Here is a 22,993-nt window from a genome sequence, read left to right as displayed (position 1 = left end):
AAAACATAAAAATTCAAAAAATACAAAAAGATTCAAGTATAACTTATGTAACTATTTTTATATATTTGCTTTTATTTCTTATTTTTCACCAAAGTAAGATACAATGTGCATGAGTTTGTTTTGGAGGTGACTCATTAGTTCTTATCTTATTAATTTCATTGCTATTCATATGGACAATGCTAACAAACTACTTTATCAGACAGCCAAAGCAGTTTTTGGTGTTAGCAGTCTGAATTAATATTATTTTTGTGTATGCCTATTTAGTGCATCTTACTCTGTTAAAGATGAACATGACACCACCTTTGCAATTCTGTAAAGTATAGCTGAATAATTCTAGGTCATTTCACAGGTTTCAGATTTGCTTTACCTGTTAAATAATCTTTGGTGTTCATTTCTGGTTTAAGAATAATTATATAACATTTAGGAAAAAATATGCAAAAAAGTAAACCCAAACTCGAAAACAGTATGGCTATTACTTCCATCATTACCATGTATCTTCCTTTAGAGGTAAGATAAGCTGGAATAAAAGCCAGCCAGACACTGACAAAAACTAGCATGCTAAATGTAATGAACTTTGCTTCATTAAAACTATCAGGTAAGTTTCGAGCAAAGAATGCAACTATGAAACACAGGAAAGCTAAACAGCCCATATATCCCAACACTGACCAGAAGAACACCAGAGACCCTTCATTACACTCAATTATTATCACTCCTTTCTGGGACATCATGTTGTTTTGTGGAAATGGTGGACAACTACACAACCAAGATATGCACACAAGCAACTGTACTGATGTACATACAACCACTATGCTTTTTGACAGTTTAGAACCAACCCACATTCTTAGCTTACTATTTGGGTTTGTTGCCTTGAAAGCTATAACCACCATAATAGTTTTTGCAAGCACACAGGAGACACAGAGCACAAACACTATACCAAAAGCAATTTGCCGCAAAAGGCATGTTGTTTGATTTGGTTGTCCAATAAAAATCAATGAACAGAGAAAACACAATGACAGTGCTAAAAGCAGATTGTAACTGAGTTCCCGATTGTTAGCTTTTACAATTGGGGTATCTCGATATTTGAGAAATAAAAGCAGCACACCACACGGAAGGAAGGAACACATAACTATGATGGCTGCCAATGCAGTTCCAAGGGTTTCTTGGTATGAGAGAAACTCCACAGTTTTTGGTATACATACAGTTTGCTTTTCATTAGGCCAATAATCCTCAGAGCATTGTATGCATTGGGTCGAATCTAAATAAAAGTATAATAATAAAAACAAAAAATTAAAACATTAAAATTAATTTAAATATATTCTAAAATAATATTTCTTATAAATAAACAGCAAATTGTGTCTTAACGGCATTTCAGGTAGCCAAACATCCAGTCATGTTATGTTCAGTCTTCTAGCTTTAACCCCTTTAATTAAGTTGATAAGTTATGCTGGTACTTGATGAATCTGCTGGAATATCAGAAACATAGATGTGTTGGTTTTCTTGCATTTCTTATTTTTTATTTTAAAATCATAAAAAAAATGAGATTTTACAATTAAGGTAGAGCACTTCAAACTTGCAAAATGATAGATAAGTAAATATTTCATTACTATAATTAATGCATTAAAGTAATTATTAATATAAAATTTAAAAGGAAAAAAAAAAAGATCCCAAATTAACCAAGAAGTATAATGGTTCCTGTACATAAGGACTCTATTTCCTGTTTCTCTCTCTAGCTCATAGTAGAAATTCATTACTAGCCAATCCATGGCCTGGCAATATGTAGCATAAGCACTGACATCATTTGTGTAGATGCAAGGGATGTCACTCATAGTCAGCCTTCTGGACAGATGAATTAGATGGCTGGGTAGTGCTATGCTCTTGTTACTCTTGGAGGGGCACTCATCCAGTATTTATTTATTTATTTTTGTTAACTGGAGAAATGCGATTCTTTTTACTTAAAGAAAATAACTAGCTAACTAAATACATGTCAGGCAGCACCCTTATTTGTTTGAATTTGAACTTGTATGAAATTGTTTTCCTGGAGAAAGCACGTCATTTCTGACAATTTTCAGTCTTATTCCATACATGCAACAGCTGCAGTGCCATAGTAAAGGAGGAATTGTTTGTAAATGTGGACATTTGATTTGCTGACCTCCTGTCCCATCCTGCCCATGATTCACCTAGTTCATTGTCTAGGTAGACTGAGAGTCAGGAAGATCAAGAAGTCAATAAATTTAAAATTCTGCAGAACTAATCTGTAGCATGAAGAGAAAGCTGTAAGATAAGATTTTGTTTTTTTTAATAATGTTGCCGGAGGGAAACCAAAAATTAACACAGCTTGCTAATCCTACCTAAGATATCCTTGAATTTTTATTTCTTTTTTTTTTTGGTAAACCACTGAGTATTATAGTCATTCAAAAATGCCAATCATAGGAATTCCATGCATTATATTCCTCAAAAAATGCATATTGATGCAAAACTTGTTCTAATAATTAAGCAGATTTGACAGCAAGGTCTAAAAATGCTGGCCTGTCTGTGGATAAATATAACAAACTGACTATCCTTTGCTCAATATTCTGACTTTGTAAGAGTACTGTGATTTATGTGTAGCGACCTCGAATACTATAATGTGTGTATGGCTACTGTATCCATGGGAAAAAATGAAATGTAATAGAGGGCCAATGTTTTTTATTTCAGATGTCTAAGCTATAAAAAGAAGTGGCTATAGCTGTGGAGCAGGGTGGGAGCTGTTTGTTAAAAGTAATGTATCCTCTTATCGATTGCTCATTTTAAACAGTCACTGTCTGGCTTTGCAGGGATAGTGTGCATTTGTGTGATGTACAATGGACTACTTATGTGATAGATGCAAAGACGAAGTTGCTGCAATTCTTAGGGTTGTCTGTGGAAGAAATGACTAGCTGCTTGCTGTTGCTTCTTCATTATTCTGGCTTTGCCTGAGTAATGTGATTTATGTGAAACAACTTGGAATACTTTAATGTGTGGGTACTGTTTTCATGGTACAGATTTGAAATGCAGTACATGAACACAAACCTCTCAGCTCTCCTTGATTTTGGCCTAAAATATTGTTCTCTCCCTACTAATGTCTTCTAAAACTGCTGATTTTGGTAGAAAATAATGACAATAAAGAGTGTTATGGACTTTACGTAAAATGCATGTTAACTCTCATTCTCTTATTCTATCAACTTTTCAAGTTAGTACTTTTAATGTTTTCAAAATTTTCCCAGACAGACAGAAATTATATAACATTATTAGGTTGAAATATGTCATGTTCTGTTTTTTTTTTTCAGATGTATCCAAGTCTGATATTAGAGAGGTACACAGATTGTAGCTGTCTTTTTGTCTTTTGATTATTTGAGGGTAGGAGTAAGGTGCACACTGTTTGTAAATATATATATATATATATATATATATATATATATATATATATATATCTATAGGAATTCAATAACGCCAACATGGAGTGATTTTCCATGTAGGCAGAGTGGCATGGATCTAACATGAATACCAGCAGCCATGCGATCCAGTAAACAGAGCAGAGGGGCATGCACAAGTGTGCAGACACGGAAGTGTCCATGGCATGCAAATTAGCTCATAAACAGGTGAAATGCATGCACATGAGGCTGGTTAGTGATCCAGGAAGCAGATAGGTATCCATGCAGAAGCCATGTTGGAGTCAGAATTGTACATGGAAAATATCAGTGTACAGAAATGTAAAAATTGAACCGGGGCTGTAAAAGCCCAAGTAGAAAGTCAGAAATGTCATTATAAACACAGATATTTGCAAAACTATGACTTGTGAGTCCAAAAACGAATGCAAAATAATATAACATAATAGTTTTTTAATGCCCATATTAACATTTGTGCGGCACGCAGCAACGTACAAACATGCCATTATGCAAACAAAAAAAAAATTAAAATGTTTAAAAACTAAAAATAAGACATATGTGAAAATAATGCATTATAGTGTCCTGCATGCATTATGTACAATGGTAGATATCAGTGGTTGCTCAGGAAGTAGGCACTGGAATAATGAAGTATCCAAGTTATTTGCAAGGATCTGTATGCAAATGAGCTGGGGTTACGGAATAGCAAAAAATGGGCCACTGTATCCACAGATAAAACCTGTGTAGGCACAGAACTGTGTTGGTGTCAGTATAACAGGTAGCTGATATTAAAAGGGGGCGTGTCACTATAAGTTGAAGTGGATTGGAGCTCAACAGTGCCAGTTTGCATGTCACTCAGCTCTGCTAAGCATAGGGGGTTGTCTAATGCTGCTAAGCTCAAACTGTGGCACGTATGTTTTAGATGGTTTAAGCTATGCTGAGCATGCCCTTGCATGGGGGTGTGTCCAGACTGCTGAGCAGTGTTTACAGCAGTGCCACAGGTTTGCTTTGCTACACCATAGTGGTTAGCAGGGAAAGGATAAAAAAAAAAGAGAGAAAAAAGGAAAAACCCTGATAAAGCCAATCATGTATATCTAAATGACTGATAAGCCTTGTTCCACTGACACTGGATCATTCAAACCCTTCAGTGGTATACCTGGCAGGTGGAATGCATCATAGTTAGCCAATCACACAGGCTGCATCTGCAGCACACCACTATAAAGTATGCATATATCCTTCAATCTGATTTTTCCCATCTACTTTGCACCATTGGAATACTTACTTAGGAATTTTAACTGACAGAATGCTAGGGACTGCTGCTGCTCTGGTACATCTGTATGACCTAGAGGGTGAGGTCAGTGCTGATGCTGACAATAGGCCTAGATTGAGAAGGAGAAGAGTTTTCAGGCCCAGGGTAACCTTCCAGGAGCTACATGAGCTGGTGATTGTAGAGCACTACAGGGTGGACAGGAACATACTAAAAGAACTCACCAAGCTCTGCCACCCTCAATTCAGACCTGGAGCCAATCAAGGGGAACACATCCCATGGAAACAAAGGTATGCATAGTCCTTAGAATACTAGCTACAGGTACTTTTCAAATACCAACTGGGGACATGATTGGGGTCCCACGGGTATCTGCATCCAGGTTACTCTACCAGTTCCTGGCTGCTATGCATATCCATACCAGTGAGCACATTCATTTACCCCGGACCCCTGAGGAGAGGAGCAGCAGTATGCATCTCTTTTACTGTGTAGCACACTAATCTGAGGTACTGGATGCTATAGACTGCACTCATGTACACATCAAAGCACCGCCCATTGAGGAGTGTATAGCCTACATCAACCGCAAGGGTTATCACTCCATCAGCTGCCAGGTTGTGTGCAAGGCCCAGGGCATTATCATGAGTGTGTGTGTGTGATGGCAGCCATGGCAGTTATCATGACTCTCATATCTGGCACCCATCACAGCTGTACCAAATGTTTGCCTTGGGGTGCATCCTATACAGCCATCTACTGGGGGATGCTGGCTACACACTGGATGATGACACCCATCAGAAATGCACACACACCTACTGAAGAACACCATAATGAGGTACATGTACAAATTAGGAACATCATAGAGCATGTGTTTGGGCTGCTCAATTCATGGTTGTGCTGCCTCAGTATATCAGGTGGACCCCTGCAATACTCTCCAGCCACATGTACACAGATGTTCACAGTATGTACCATGCTATATAATATGATCCTATGGAAACAGTTGCAGCAGTATCATCACAGGAAAGGGACACACAGCCCCCCACCTCTGCCAAGGTCCCCACAGCCACACCCACAGGGGGACTTAGAGGAGGAACCACCTGAGCCTGTCCCTGTAAGCAGACATAGATGTGCCTAGTATGCCCTGACCTTGGCAAAGAGCCAACTCATAGTACATGCACTGACAACCTAGGATCCTAGGGACTGACACCTCACTCTGAATCACATACATAGTAAAAAGGATGCCAGCCACACCACACAACCTGTACCTTGCCATGTATTGGCTGTGTACTGTGTGCATCTGACAGAGTCAGCACTGAAGCACTGTTATCCCAACTGCTGCATTCACAAGGTATGTCACTCTCCTTTACAACAAATGTCTGGGTTACTAGAGTATGCAAGCATATGTATGGACCTGATGCATGTATGCAAGGGAATACAGTGGGCTACTGGGTTACCCACAGCAACTAACAGCTGTGTGGGACAACAGGAACTCTCTGTCCAATACTGGCTGCCCCATAATATGCAGTAGGCCACAAGGCAGCAAAACCCACTGCAGTATGCGAGGGAAATGACAAACAGCATGGGCATAGGACAGACACATGACTGTCACTGCTAGAGACCCTACCCCCAACACAGCAGTCTTCCCATGCAACTGCAGTAATAGAAAGTTTTAAAGGTTATAGCAGCAGACCACACAATCCCAGGGCTGTCTGTCCCAAACAACCTGGCAACATGTTCCATTTCCACAATATTCAGGGGGTCAAACTGTTATGCACGTCTGAGCTTGATAGTGTCAGGAATTAAACATTCCCACAGACTGTACATATGTCACTATTTGTTACTGCAAGAAAAATAGACAAAGCCAGAGACAATGGAGGGACAGAGTGCCATAGCTATGGACACTACACAGCTCTGAGTAGCCTAGAAGGTGGGTAGTATAATAGCAAGTTGTAGCAAGTCAGAGTAGCAGCAGGATGTAAAGGCCATCACGTAACTGTGTCAGTACTTACAACAAGTCAGTGGGCACCATGTAGTACTATATTACCAAAACAACACAAACTGTCTGAGAAGCAGAGCAGACATATGGGGCAGAATGCTGAACATCCTACAAAACATGTATAGTCAGAAGTGTGAAGTCTGTAACACTGTGTGTGTGGTGGTACACCATGTACCCCAGTCCCAGCATGCCTACAACTACATATAGCAGGAACTATGGACAAAGCCAGGAACAAGAGTGGGGCAAAGGCACCCATATAAGGAGAAGGATGAGCTATTGGCCAGACAAATGTAGAAAATGCAGAGAATAACAGGTCATGCAGTAGCATGGGTTCCCTGCTGTGTATGGACTCAGTAACTCAAATGTCTGTCAGCAGTTCCTAACTTCAGTGCATATGATATGCCACTGATATACCAGAAAATCACAATGCTATTTAAAACATACCAGACATATGATGCAAAACCCTGTACAATCTATTACAATCTGTAGACACTCTATGTATGAGTCATATATTACAGTCAGCACACAGCCGGGAAATCCCTTGGGCATTATATCAGGGAGGTGCTAGACTGTTAAATCAGGTGCAGCAGCCAATTAGCTGCAGCACATAAAATCCTGGACTGGAGTACAGTTAGGTCTTGCCTCATGTAAGTACTGATGGTCACACTGAGCATGTTGATACACTTAGCTAATTTCAGCCCATGTCTGATGCCTCATCTGCCTAAAGAACTGAGATGTGAATATGCCTCTGTCCATAGAGACAGCTATGTATACCTTTGTTTCCCTTTCCCTATCTCCATCAGACATGATTACCCTTATCTATCAGTATGTGGCACACACACACACACACACACACACACACACACACACATATATATATATATATATATATATATATATATATATATATATATATATATATATATATATATATATATATATATATATATATATATATACTAAGAAATGAACTTCATGACAATAACAGCATTCAAAAAATAGTAAATCACACCAACTCTTGTAGTACTTTAGCGCTTTCGTCTTATTTAGTATCAAAACTTCTTCAGAAAGACATGTTTCATAACTATGAGCAACCATTTTCACTTCCTGAAAAAAGCAAAGTCAGTCAAAAAAGGCAAAAGTCAGAGAGAGAGCCCCCCCACCCCCTACACACATGCTCCCAGTGACCAGGCTAGCCCCCGCTGAACCACCAACAACCCCCCGGTCTCACTTTTCATGCAGCCTTTCAAGGGGTGATACCATCCGCACTGACAGCCTTCTGGGACACTCTATTATTCATATTCTCCTACCCTTTAAACCCCAGCTCCACACTCCTTGTCATGGGTGGCCCCCTAACAGCCTCCCCTCAAGTCCACACCGCATTCCTCCCACTTCCCCATGAGGTGGCATACCCACACATTTCTCTACACACACACTGATACCCAAGCATAGTAGGACTCTCTACCTGACTCCTCCACCTTTCTCCGTGCACTTCTTTACTTACCTTTGGAGGCAGGGACTCATAAGTTATGTGTGTATATTAGAATTATCACAGCATGACTCTCATCCTTCCCGGTTCCCCCATATTTTTAATTTATTTATTTATTTAGTTAGTTAGTTTTGCTTTTGCACACAATCCCTTTTTGCACACAATCCCTTTTTTGCACACAATCCCTTTTTGCACACGATCCCTATTAGTATGCAAATGGCACCATAAGGCTATTACTGCTGACCAATTTACCTTATGTAACTGCGATTGTAATGTTAATGAAAAGGCACACAGCACCCTGCCTGTTCGCACTTTACTATTGCAAAGGAACTGTTGTTAATTTAAATGGCCTGCTAGAACTAATGTATTTAAAGGAAGTGAAAATAGTTGCTCATAGTTATGAAAGTCTTGATAATAAATAAGATGAAAGCGCTAAAGTACTACAAGAGCTGTTGGTGTGATTTACTATTTTTTGAATGCTGTTATTGTCACGAAGTTCATTTCTTAGTAAAAATTTCTTCTCTTTGTTCATTTTTTTTGAGTGAGGTTAATTTTATATATATATATATATATATATATATATATATATATATATATATATATATAGATACAGTATATAGAGTTATATATATATATATATATATATATATATATATATATATATATATATATATATATATATAGATATATATATATATATATATATATATGTATATATATATATATATATATATATATATATATATATATATATATATATATATATATATATATATATATATATATATATATAGAGAGAGAGAGAGAGAGATACACACATATATATAGATATATATATATATATATATATATATATATATATATATATATATATATATATATATATATATAGAGAGAGAGAGAGAGAGACACACACAAAGTTGTAGAGGGATGTAGTACTGCAGCCATTCATATGCCAATTGTAACCGGTGATGCATGCAACTAGCACTGTGAGCTGTAATGTGTAATAGTAGGTAGGGGTTCTAATTTTCACATCAGCCACGGTGTGTGTGTACTGATGTCATCCACTTTAACAGCTGTAACACACTGGCAGACACTCTCAAAAAACAAACACTGGGTGCACACTGATATAGTACATAGCATTTTAGCATAGGTAGGAGTTCTAATCTCAACAATAGCAGCTTTGTGTGTGTGTGTGTGTGTGTGTGTGTGTGTGTGTGTGTGTGTGTGTGTGTGTGTGTGTGTGTGTGTGTGTGTAAGCATATCCCCTTAAAGCAATGTCTTGCCTATGTGCGTGCAATGGTTATACATTTTAAGGGCCTGTGGCTACTTGTCAACAGCCCATGGGCCTCCATTACAGGGCCTGCTGATGTAATCCACCTTAGAAGCACTGCAGACACTCTCCAAGCAGAAAAGCTCCATGGAGCATGTGATAAGTGCATAGCACTATAGTGTTTACAACTAGATAGGTATGGGCTCTAATCTCAACACTAGCAACTATGAATTTGTGTAAGCATATCCCTTTGCAGCAGTGTGTCTGTCTTCCCTCTGTGTGTGCAATGGTTATACATTTTAAGGCCCTGTGGCTACCTCTTAACCCCCTATGGGCCTCCTTTACAGGGCCCGCTGATGTCATCCACCTTAGAAGCACTGGCAAACACTCTTAAAAGAGAAAAGCTCCATGGCGCATGTGATAAGTACGTAGCACTGTAGTATATATAACTTGATAGTTAAGGGTTTTAATCTCAACAGTGGCAACTCTGTGAGTGTGTGTAAGCGTATCCCTTTACAGCAGTGTGTGTGTGTGTGTGTGTGTGTGTGTGTGTGTGTGTGTGTGTGTGTGTGTGTGTGTGTGTGTGTGTGTGTGTGTGCAATGCTTATGCATTTAAGGCCCTTTGAATAGCTGCTGGCTCTAAATAACCCACATCTACTTAGGCATAAATGCTATCTGCCACCACCTACATTTCTAGGTACCGAACACCCAGGTGATAAGTAGCATGCCTTCTCACGGGTTTATGCACACAGGACTACGCTGTCTGCCCTCATTGTCCCTGACACACTGTTTTACACATATGCACCTAGGAATCCATGCACATATACAGTCGTACCTTGCCGATGTCCCATTTCTGCATTGTCACCATTCCATCCTGAGCCAATGTATTGGAAGCAGGTCCCCACAGTTTAGCCACTCAGACCCCTGGAACAGAAACATTAAAAGGTTCCAAGAGACACCTGTCAGTCAGAAACACTACCACTAATCTAACATCATGGAACAAACATACTAACACTTTGATGTGTATTCATGACGCATGTCAGCATATAACACCTTTCATGGCATAAAACTACGGCACTACAAACTATTGTGTAATGTACTATAGTCACCCTGGCATCAGACATATATTTGCATGTCCCTGCATCAATGGTATGGATGGCAGGGATGTGGCACAGGTATTATCACATGCACAGAGTGTGGTGTGGGGGTGCCACAGGCCTATGCTGTGCCAAACAGTAGACATTGTGTGTGTGAGTCAGGAAGGTGTGCTGTTCAGTTGGGGCATGAAGAGGTGCCATGTGTGTCTGTTTGTATCCTGCATGTGACAATGATGTGTGAATGTGGGCATTTACAAAATCAAGCTATGTACTAGCCCTACATGAGGGTATGATGGACAGCTGTGGACTGTACATGGCAGAATGTACAGTTCACCATCTCTGGCCATGAACATGGGATCTGGCACTGCCAGTAGTGGCACTGGCACCACCATGCCCAGGGTCAGATGTGGTACTATTCATTGATGGTGACTTGTGTCTTCTGGGGCTGTGTCCCTCATGGGACTGTCCAAGACCTCATGCCTATGGCCTGCCATGTCATGGTGTGGACAGCACCCTCCCTTCTGTAGTGCACAAGGTACTGCCACTACAGGAGTGTGAGTGCACATGGCCATGTGAACTCTCAGCAGATGTTGTGGCTGACCTATGGCCACATGTATGACACCCTACTCCCACCACATGTTCTAGCACAGACAATGTGCAGTCAAGGACTGACAATGTCTCACCCCACCATCTGTCCACTACATCAGTGAAATGATACATGGCATCACCAATGTGGTGGATGACGTCACAGATGTCAGAAAGTGATGCATCCATGATCCTGACCATCCATTTGGTGTTGGGCTCAGAACATGCCTGTACCTTCATGATGGACCAAAAAAATGCATCAATTCACTTGTGATGAGACACCTGTGGCAGGAGGTGGATGGGCAGCAGTCCTCCTTCGAGCACCCCTGTCAACCTGCCTGTGCGGGACCTCACCAGCTCTCTGGCTATGACTAGTGTCTACACTCACTGATGCCATAGTTGCCACACTCTCCTGTTCAATGCCACCACACTCTGACTGTCCAATATCTGTGGCTGCAGGAGACAGGGTATGTGAGCATAATGACTGTGAGTAGGGACAATGGGGGAGGAAGTGGGTAATCAACCCATGAGATAGATTCAGCCCCCAAAACCCCACCTATGCCTCACTATGTCCACCATAATCATCAGAGTCCAATGAGACACTGACATCAGGTTGTGAGGGGGGGCACAGTCCAACCCCCACAGTCACCTGTGAGGAGGAAGACATCATAAGTACATTAATATCTGCACTATTATGTCTGGAGATTCACACACACACACACACACACACACACACACACACACACACACACACACACACACACACACACACACACACACACACACACACACACACACACACACACACAGGTGAGGTGCCACAACTGCATTACACATAAAACATCATATTTCTGATCCCATGCTCAGCATACAAGCAGACTACAACATACACAGACAAGACAGGCCTTTTATGACATGCACTGCAGCTATATTAGGTTAATGTTGCCACTACTAAACACCTGTGAGATAAGTGATCTGTCAGTGTATGTGATAGACCTACACCTAAAGCACAGTGCACCCATCTTTACCATACTATTGACCCCTTTATAGCAGACTGCACAAAGCTTCATGAAAGTAAATTCAAAAATGTTACAGCTCCTGCAAATGCACTACTGTGATTGCCAATTCAATGCATATCAGTTAACCCCTCAAAAACTGAAGATACAAGTATTGTACTTTGGCTAAGCATATCAGTTGTGTCTACAGCTAAATGGCAGCTCTTAACATTCTTAGGGTGTATATATATATATATATATATATATATATATATATATATATAAGCCATAAATATTAGTTTTGCACTCACCAGCTATAGTACATTAGACTCTGGCCACACCTGACACTTGGAAATGTGAGGGAAAGGTATTGCCAGCAAAACCAAATGTGGCATTGCTACTGGATAGTATATGCGTATATCAACATGTACAGTAAGAACTGTGATACTGCCCAAATTAATGACATTCTAAGTATGTGTGCACAAAAGTGTGCATTACAAGGAACACCCTCTCAATGCAGACTGACCTGACATCTGTGTACTGGGGAACAGAGGCTGCCACAATGACTGATACAGTATTACACTGATGAACACAGAAGGCTCACCTGGATGGTCCTCTGCTGTGGAAACTGTGGCACCCACCTCCACAACGTATGGGGTGATGTTCGCTTGGGAGCTGGTGGTTGATCCCAGGTTCACCAGGAATTTCTCTGTGGCTGAGAGTGGTTGTCCTGCTGCAGGCCCTCCACCAGTGGCAGCATGGTCCCTGGACACAGCAGTGGCCCTTTCCCATGCAGCATTTATCATATTTGTCACCCAATGTCATACCTGCTCATAGCTTCTTTCCTGTAGCCCTACTTAGGTTACTGCTGTGAGGAGGTCAGCCCACAGAGCAGCATGTTGCTCACAATTCTGGTGACTCCTGGACAGCAGTATATTGTGATGCAGTCTGAGGCCATCCAGGATCACATAATTTTCTGCAACTGAAAATGGCAAATACCTCGCTCTATACATCCTTTCTGAAAGACAAGAAGAGGAGAACACATCACAGGACCACATACATTGCTCTCCATTATGCACACACCCTGCACATCCAAATTGGCCTGTACTATGCTCTGCTAACTCCAACATTATACGCCGCCATCTATCAACACAGTATGCATGTGGCTATCAGAAACACAGTGGCAATATTGGTTATGTTCCTGTGTGCTGTGAAGGAGTGTGCTGTATGTCTTCACTCCTATCAATGCATTCTACTGTGTTGTGTCCCCTATGGGCAATGTCCCTGTACCAAGTCATACAACCACTGTCAGTCAAATAGGTGAGTGTTACTACAAGTATATGGGGATAGTCCAGCAACATCCATGTGACACAATGACAGACAGCACTGAAAACATGCTGTAGGGTATCTTTCCTGTAGGTATCCAACCTCTGCAGTACACAGATGTTTGTGGAATGTGCATGTGTGCCTGATATATATGGATCCTTTGCCGGACACATGTGGATGTCTGGAAAATGGTTGGACAATACTTAATGGTTGATCTCAGAATGTGGAGAATCTGGCTGTCACACACAAGAACCATCAGAAAACAGTTATGCTACGGTGATATATGTTACTGTCTTCATTCCCTTACTTTGTATGAACAATATGTACAATCTGTTGCTGAGGTCGGGCTGTGTCCCCCACTGCTACTGGCTATGACTTGAAGTCCTACTGTAGAGGGTCACCAGGTATGCTGCCCATAGCTCTCAAGCGATGAGATATGAATGCCGACTAAACAGTACCTAGCCAGAGTACATCAGGAACAATCAAGGACACCTGTACAATGTTTGAAGTATTCCTGTGTGACATTCTCAGATTGAGAGGAGCTGAATGACAGTACATCATGTGATATGCCAGCTGTGTTCACAATTATGTACTGTCACTATTGTCTAACAGACCATCCAGTAGCATTCATACAGGAGCCAACCATTGTAGGAGGGAGTGAGAGGACCAGAGGTGTGATTTACATCAAAGCAGACAAAGTTGAACAGCATGCCTGTATTTGCTGGACAGTAGACTGTAACTAACATGTCATTCCCAGAGATGTACTACAGACCTACTGTTCTAATCCCTATTCCCCATAACTACATCCTCCCATGTGCGTCTCATTAAATGGGGAGTTCTAGTACATATCTGGTAGCATGCTGTACTCCTTTTTCTGCAGGAATCCTGAGGGAAAATGCTTCTGAAATCACAGTCTGTCTTGGTAAAGCAAGTCACAGACCTGTTTACCATAGTCAGCTGCTTGCCTTTTGTAGGTAATGCTCATTAACAGGTGATTGCCTGTTTACCAGTCCATGTCACAGACTTGCTAATTGCATCTAGAACAGCTGGGCTCCACTTTCATTAGCCAATGGCATGGCACAAAAGTACCATATTTATGGTCTTCATGTAGGCCTTGGCCCCTTCCCTAGTCTGTGAGATGGATATTATTGAGTTATGGAGACTACAGCATTGCAGAGGGTAGGTACAAATACTGCCCACTGTTTTGATTTATGTGGTATGTCCACAGATTTGCATGCTATATTTGACAATTGTGAAATGACTTTCTGATTATGTGGCAGTTCAGTGTTAAACAGTGTGGTTTGAGGTCAGTAAGGGGAATACCGATGTGAGTGTCATACGTCATATGTATCAGGATATACCTGCTGCTGCAGTAGCTGCTGGTCTATCAGCTGTATATGTTTGTAGGGGAATACTGTGACACATGTCCCTGCCATTTGACCTTTGACCACCCCCTCCCCTTTATGTATGGATGTTATGTGGATCCTTTGTTATAGGGGGTTGTGAGGTATGGCAGGTCTGCAGCATGTAGCTGAATATACTGCTCCATATATTGCAGGCTGCAACTGCTGTGTTTTGCCCAGGAGTCATGCTGGGGAGTGTGAACACACTGGAAGACAGAAAGCTGTATGTATCAGTAAGGGAGCAGTGTCAGCTCTGTTGTTACAGCAGAGCCAGGGTCAGGGTAACCATAACAGTCCAGGTGAGGCATATGCTTAAGGTACATATGTTATGTACTAGTGCCATTCAGAGAGTGATATGTGACATTTAGGAAGCCTATACATATTTGTGCAGTGTGTCCCTACCTAAAGGCCTTTTATGTGCTAACATGGGTAGCAGTGAATACTGTAGCAGCAGCCTGTTCTGCTTAAAATTGCAAGACTCAGTCATTATTTGTTGTATTCACAAACATGTCATTGAAGTGCAACACATTGGATTCAAACCTAGGACTGTGGGTGGCAAAATGTACAACATGTTAGGAATTTAACAAACTGAGCTACTGAGTCAATATTACTGCAAGTGTATTTGCAAGATATAAGTGTATGCATACAGTCTGTTACACAAAATTGCAATAAGCATGTGTGTTCGGACAGGTATGGCATGTAACCCTGAACTGCCTGTCATGATTTTCTAACCTCAGTCTCTACTAACTTGCCAGTACTTCAGCACACAGAGTAGGTTTTGTGAGAACTGTGCCAAAAGTAGGTGGCACAAATGTGGACATTCTGCAACAGTCTGTGCAGTTTACAGCTATACCAGCTATCCCAGGCCTCAAGTACATCCATCATTATTTATTTAGCTATGTACTGGTTTGAGATCTGCATCTTAGTGCCAAGTACACTGCCACTTTTCACATGATATGTGCAAGCAGTGTCTCATTGGCACTCACGATATGTTTATGGAAACAGTTGTTTTACTTCAGAGCTGATTGGCCTAGTGGATTAATGCACTATGCTGTAGTTAACAGGGTCTTGGTTTTAAGACTTGGCAGGAGTGATTATTTTGCAGATGTGCTTAACAGTGTCAGGAACAGAGAAGGTGATTAAGGCAGTTTTAAGTGGGTTTGCACTTTGCTTAAACCAATTTTCTCTCCCCATCAAATCGTCAAGGTTCCTCTTGAAGGGTCAGCGTGGGGCATCTGCTTTAGGCCTGTTATAAGAGCTAATTTTAAAAAAAGAAAAGAAAAAAAGGGGTGATAGGAAAGTGGTGAAATGGGGGCAAGCAGGGGGAAAACATACTGAAAGGCAGGTAGGGATGCAGAGGATGGGTATAGAAAAGGACCACAGCTCTCCATTTATTCTACAGCAACAGCTGTGCAAGTTGTAGTAAATTTAGCATTTGGAGCCTCACACCCCAGAGAAAGGGGTGAGGGTGACATAACTGTGTTGATTCATTCATGTTATGATTAATTGGATGCAGGTGCAAAATGGAGAGCTTCGTATGGGATGATTTTTTTTGGGACAGAGGCCTTTTTTAAGGGGAGAGTGGAATGCTGGGGAAGGGATATAGGTACATGTGGGGGAGGTAAGTTGCCTAGGAGAGGTTGCATTTCCAAACAGACAAGACATCATATAGGGGTGATGTGTGACACATGATGGGGTAAACACCTTGGAGGAGGAGGGTGTTTTGGAATCAGAGGACAATGTGCCCCCAGGTGGCAGCAGTGAGACTGAGCTCCCACCCATGGGCAGTCAACACTAATCCTTCACTGCGTCGAAGGTGGTTGTTCTGGGGGCTGGTCACCGGGGACACCTTGTTCCTCCAGGTTGGCCAATGTGCCCTCAGTCTGGCACAGGTCATCCTTGTAGTCATGGTGCATGATCTTGTGCACCATCCCTGGTAGCTGTTGCTGGGTGATAACCCCCCTCCACACCTGCTCCCAGGGGGGAGACACCCTGTCCCCATAGGTGGTTCCACCCATAGGTATGCAGGGCCAGTGTAGGTGGCAGCATCAGGTGCCACAGCCAACTGAGGTAGGGTAGGCAGATCACCAGGAAGCAGCCTACCCAGTTGAGCTATGGTGTTGAGGTATTTCAAAGGTTATAGGTTAGTAATGAACAAAACATTTAATTAGTTATAACAGCATGCTGGAGTGTTGCAAATAACCCAGTAACATCACATTGCATAGCATATGGAACAGAACACTAAGTGAGATAACAATCAGTAGAGTAAAAGCATGTCAGTAACAGTTACAGCATAAGGCCAACAATATAGGTAATTCCACAAGTTATGTTAACATGCAACCATTGTAATACTTAACAATAATAAAACACAAGGCCCAACATAAGATTTTGAGAACAACAGATGTTAATAGTAAACCATAACTGATGTATAACAATAATAAATAATGATGCAGATAAGGGGTAAGGTATAGAGAAATAGAGTCCATTAATACTAGTATAGGCTATATTGTTTCCAACAGTACTCTTATGTACTTTACAGGTCTACCCTTACTTCATGTATACAAGTGCCCTATAGCTTCTGTAGCATGTTCATACCTCTCAAGCTATCAGCATCGGACAGTATGGGCCAAGCTGTAACACTTACAGGTACACGACTACAGGGAGCTATTAAATGTTAGGAAGACATATATGACTACCAAGGTGTACTGTAGACTGATGTAGTGTGACTGTGCTAATGATGTAACTCATGTCCATGATAATTTTGTGACTGACTGATTAGGCAACAGTGATCACAGTCCATGACAGAGTGACATTTGGGAGACATGTATCGTGAACAGTACAGAGAGTTTACAACTATCACACCATCCTTGGCAGGCATGGGGTTAGACTATTAGCAGACATTCACAGACACACCAGGCATACAGCCATATCAAGATTACATATTTTACGTATTGTATTAACTTTTATTAGTACGGTACTTGTTGCCTTTATTTTCTGAAGTCTTACTACATCACTGAGCAATACTGTTAACACTCTGGTATATCTGAACACACAAATTATTAACCCATTCTAATGGCTACTACAGCCATTTATTTACCTGTAATTCTTGTGGGGAGAACATATGTTAACAATACATAACTGCTTCTATAATATTTAGTAGTACTTGTCACTGGATTTGAACTATGGTCTGTGTATGACAAAATGTACATCACAGCTACCATTTCTCAAACTGAGCTGCTGAGGCACTGCTGCACATTGATTGACCGATATGTGCCTAGAGCTCACATGGTAACAAAATATGACTTGGTTACAGAGGTAAAGTGTTATACAAGACTGCAGGGACACTTGAACACACATGCATGAGATTCATGCATGAAAGAGACAGTAGTTGAACTGTGCATTAATACATGAAATGCAGGTATAGACAATAAACCCCTAGTGGGTGGGGATATCTGTGATGTGTGCAAACCATATCAGAGTGCTATCTGACCCATATAAGTTGCAGTCTACAGCTATTATATTCTCATATTTGCCTGCAGCAGTATACCATAAGGCAGGAATGCATATAGCTGAAATGCAATGGTTAACACAAGACAATCCTGACATACACAATATACCCTGGAGATTCCTATTATTTCTTCAGATCATAGTGCAGAACAACTATCATAATGTATTATATCTTGTAATAAAGCTCTACATCTATTGTTTAGCAGAATACTCATTAGCTAACCTTCACTCACTTAGTGGTATTCTTTGTGTGTTTACATCACAGCAGATATAATACTAGATTTCATGACCAACAGCCCAAAGTACACACATATTGCACAGCACAGCTTTATTAGGGGTGACATTATGCAGTGATTGCTATATATTTCCAGTCTTTATTATAGAGCAGTTCATATAATGCAGGTGTTGCAATACAGCTGTAATTCCACACTTAATGCAGTAGAAACTTTTATTTCCTTCACATTAATGCAGTAGAAACTTTATTTCCTTAACATTATTAATGTAGTAGAAACTTTATTTCCTCAACATTATCAGGTTTCATGCTTTCATCTTTATTGAATTTTACCTGCCATTACTCACTTATTTCAGTCCAGGTCTATGATCATATTCATTGCAGTACAATTAAAACTGAATATACCTACTAGCACTTACTAATTTACTCATTCTTGTTTATATGACTATAGATTTCATGTTCCATCTGTACTCACCACAATCACAGTGCAACCTGACCAGGGACACTGCATGGGCCTCTAGGTTGTGAGCTCTCTCCTCTGCAGCTGTGGGGAGAGAAACATACCATTATGTGTACATGTCTATGACAAATTCAGAGTAGGTTTTGGTAAAACAATAATAACAATACTTACAAACTTGTGAGGAATTCCCGTCTCGAGCATCTTGGACTCAGGTGGCCAAGAGATCCCCCTTTTAATGCTTTAGGTCATCATAATCATAATGTACCTGCTCACCTGTGTGGGGGGTGCCAGTTGCACTGGTGAGATTGCTTGTCAGTCGGTCCCAGGCCTCCATCTTGTACTCCACTCCCTGGTACTGGCCCTGCAGCAGCTGGATGTCATGGTATTTAAAAAGGAGTCCAACCATGACCCTGGACTCCAGAATGCCTCAACACTGTGCCCAGAAGTGTACACTCTCTACAACTCTTGCCATAGTTCCTGCCACATTCAAACTCCAACAGGTTATAGCTGTATTCCCACATGTTGCACTTAAATAAGACTGTTTTCCCACCCTTTACTCCCATTGGGCCATTTTTAAAAATGCGGTGGTTCGCTTAGCACTGTGCAAACCCACTGAGCTCAGCTGAGCAGTGCATAAACTGGCAATGCTGAGAAATGCTTAGCGGTGCAAACCAGCTTAACTGGGCTGAGCAGTGCTTAAATGGGCATTGCTTAGCAGTGCTTCATACTGGTTAGCAATGCACAAACCAGCCAAGCACTGCTAAAATATTACTGGTTAAGCAGTGCTTGGCAAGGCTTAGCTGTGCTTAGCAGAACTTAGCTGGGCACACCAAAGTGGGATTTAAAAATAATTTTCATATTGTGTATTGTCAACATAAATCCCTAATAACATGTTTGTCCGTGCACAGAATATTCAATCAAGGGTTTTAAAATACTTCTCATAATGTGTTTTTGCAACATAACTGCTTAATAATTTGTCAGGGATTTAATAGTGCTTCTCATAAATATATATTTGCAAAATAAATTTAATAACCTGTCTGTTTAATCAAACAAAATATTTAAGCATAATTTGGAATAATTCTGATATATGTGTATTTGCAAAATAATATGCCTGGGTATTTGAACCCTCCACCTACTGCACATAAGGCTGTCACTCTAACCATTCAGCTGCATGGACATGTGGATTGCTGCTATACTTTTATATATAACTCTCCACTACATTTAAGAACCACTGAGCACTGTGGCGTGCCACTCAAACACATTCAGCTGTGATTAAACTTGACTTTTGCATTTATAATTAAATGTATCCAGTTTCTATTTTTAGATGTCTAGCATATGTCCATGGCTGTGTGCTGTGCCATGCTGTGCAAACACAAAAAAAATCATTTAAAAAAATGCAATTAAAAAAAGATTTATTTTCACTTTTTTCAGTTGCCTACAGTGATATCCAATGCTTTGACAGTGCAGGGGGTGTGTTACTCATCTCCAGATATGGGAACACACTCTCTACACTGATTCAGTAACCATGTTATATGGATCTTCCTCAGTAATGCACCTTCATTATTATGCAAGGCATGCTGCAGAGGGTGTTCCACATAAACGGCCACGGTACCTTCCATGTAGGCCTTACACTATGCCTACACAGATTTTATTAAATCCCCAGGATGGTTTATATATCTTTGCAAGCATTTGTCTTCTCAGTTTATTGTGAACTGCTATGTTGCCAGCTTTTGCATTAAGCCTTAGATACAAATAATAAGATTGACTTTTTCTTTCCTTATTCACATTTTTGTTGAGGCCATAGCTGGATCAAAGTGTTGGAAAAAAGCTATAAAATATACCTTAGAGCATTTATAACCTCTGAGCTTCTTGAGGCTTAGTGGCTGGTAAACTACAAGCTTAATTTAGTTATTTTCACTGCAGTTATGATAGTATAGTCTTGGACAGTTAAGGTATGTTAAAAGGATGCAGGAAAAAGCAAAGTAGTGGTGTAAGTCTGATTTCCTTCCCTTTGTTTAAGTCATCATTGGATGAAGAAGTTCTTAAAAAAAAAAAAAAAAACTTTGAAATCCACCTTACAGCATCTAGGTCCCTCATGACTTCTGGGGCTAAATGATTTCCAACACAGTTATCAAAATGTAGTCTTGCCTAGTAAGGAGTGAGGGAGTTCTAGCAGGAAAAAGTTCAAGAATAAGACAAAGTGTGAGAAAAGGTAGAAAAAAGTAATCTTAATGGAGTGAGTAGACCAGCACTTGGTAGGAGTGGGCTGGGGCAGGTTATAGGTGTTCAGGGGAGCAGTAAGCAGCAGGGAAGAGCAACGTGGATCCTTTTCCCTAGGGAAGTGATTCACCTAAGATCAACCCTTGATGCTATTGCATATGTCCAGTTCAGGCTGTGCTTTGTAAATTTCAGTAACCAGCATACATTTGTCCTGAGGGCTGGGATTTATTTCTATAAAGGTCTGTTTAAAAGAATATTGTTAACATATCATATAAACATGTGGGCAATGTTAACATCACACACTGCCCGCAAAAAAGTGTCCATTTTTTTTTTAATAAAAATTGTAAGTGAGGATTGTGTGCACATAATAAGCAATGAATGTTTCCTTCTGCAAAAATAAATAAAAAAGTAAAATAAAGATAAAAAATTTAAACAAACAGGTTACTTTAGAGCAGTCAAGCCTCTGATGTATTTCCACTTACAATGTATTTAGTACTGACACTAGGAGGTAGTCTGAATGTGGAATTAAATAATTCAAACTGTTAAAAGTATCAATGACAATTGTTATTGTCATTAATCTACCTTGCTCAGAACAGTCTGTGAGGGTAAATAAACATATGTGTGGGTGTGATAAAAATAATGTTTTTATACCTAATTGCGACAAATGTCAGACAAGTGCATAGTTGTAAAGTGACTATTCTGTGCATGAAATTAAATTATCATTACAGTTGCTTGATCAGAACTGAATGATTCTTGCTCTAGCTTGTCAGGGTAGTGCATGTGCATGCCATATAAATGTGTATGTTTGAACATGTGTACATGTGCGTCTGTGCATGCACATGCGTGTGCATGTGTGTGTGTGTGTGTGTGTGTGTGTGTGTGTGTGTGTGTGTGTGTGTGTGTGTGTGTGTGTGTGTGTGTGTGTAAAAGTCAGACATAAGAAGAGATAAAGAAGGGGAGAGAGACAACTATAATTTCTTTCAGCTGATGAGCTCAGTCAGTAACTGTTTTTAATGTTAGCTCATCCTTATAATCACATGTTCACAGTTAAATGATCACAGTTCTGGTTTGTGAGGTGTGCCCCTGTTTGTTTGTATGTCTGTGTTTCCATAGGAAACAAACTGAAATATTTCACAGTATATTGATTTTCTTTCCCTTCATCTCAGTTAACTATCTGAGTTGTAGCCAGTCAGGTAGTGGCACTTTTGGAAGAGGTGGCCTGTGTATGAAAATGAATGAACACTTCTGAAACCTGAGTTGAGATATTATTATCATCTTTAAATTTCTAGTCTCCCACCAGGACACACGTGCTCTTCAGCAATTACATTCTGCTTGCCGAGCACACTCAAGCAAATCTGCAGTCTGCGGCTACCACTCCACCTATACAGTATAAGAAGGAATCAGTACTGCAAACTAAACAAGGATATACATTTTGAGCCTCAAGAGCAGGAACACACTCAAGCAAATATGCAGTCTGTGACTACCACTCCACCCATACAGTATAAGAAGGAATCAGTACTGCAAACTAAACAAGGATATAAATTTTGAGCCTCAAACCTAAACAAGGATATAAATTTTGAGCCTCAAGAGCAGAGTCAGTCCACCCAGGCATTCTACTTGTATGTTTTATGAGAGTGAAGCTATTACATTAGCAGTATTTCTTAGTAGTTCTCAGCTTGCCAATAAAACTGACTGTTGTAGCCTTGTGTCCTCCCCACCCCCTGCTAGTACAGTAATCCTAATTGTCCAAT

At 40.5% G+C, this 22,993-nt stretch overlaps 1 protein-coding gene across 1 annotated transcript in view; it reads right to left on the bottom strand.

The window, feature by feature from the left end:
• Positions 1-338: 338 nt before the first annotated feature.
• Positions 339-22,993, bottom strand: part of LOC122791478 — a 366,144-nt gene continuing 343,489 nt past the window's right edge. The window contains exon 9 of the mRNA XM_044059220.1: positions 339-1,255. Within this exon, the coding sequence (XP_043915155.1) occupies positions 339-1,255 (917 nt within the window). The remainder of the gene's footprint in view (positions 1,256-22,993) is intronic.

This window comes from Protopterus annectens, chromosome 17.part0 (genome assembly GCF_019279795.1).
Source record: "Protopterus annectens isolate FY-2018-M chromosome 17.part0, PAN1.0, whole genome shotgun sequence".
NCBI classification, from domain to species: Eukaryota; Metazoa; Chordata; order Ceratodontiformes; family Protopteridae; genus Protopterus; species Protopterus annectens.
The sequence above is the reverse complement of the archived record's forward strand: the minus strand, read 5'-3'. Positions and strand labels throughout refer to the sequence as shown.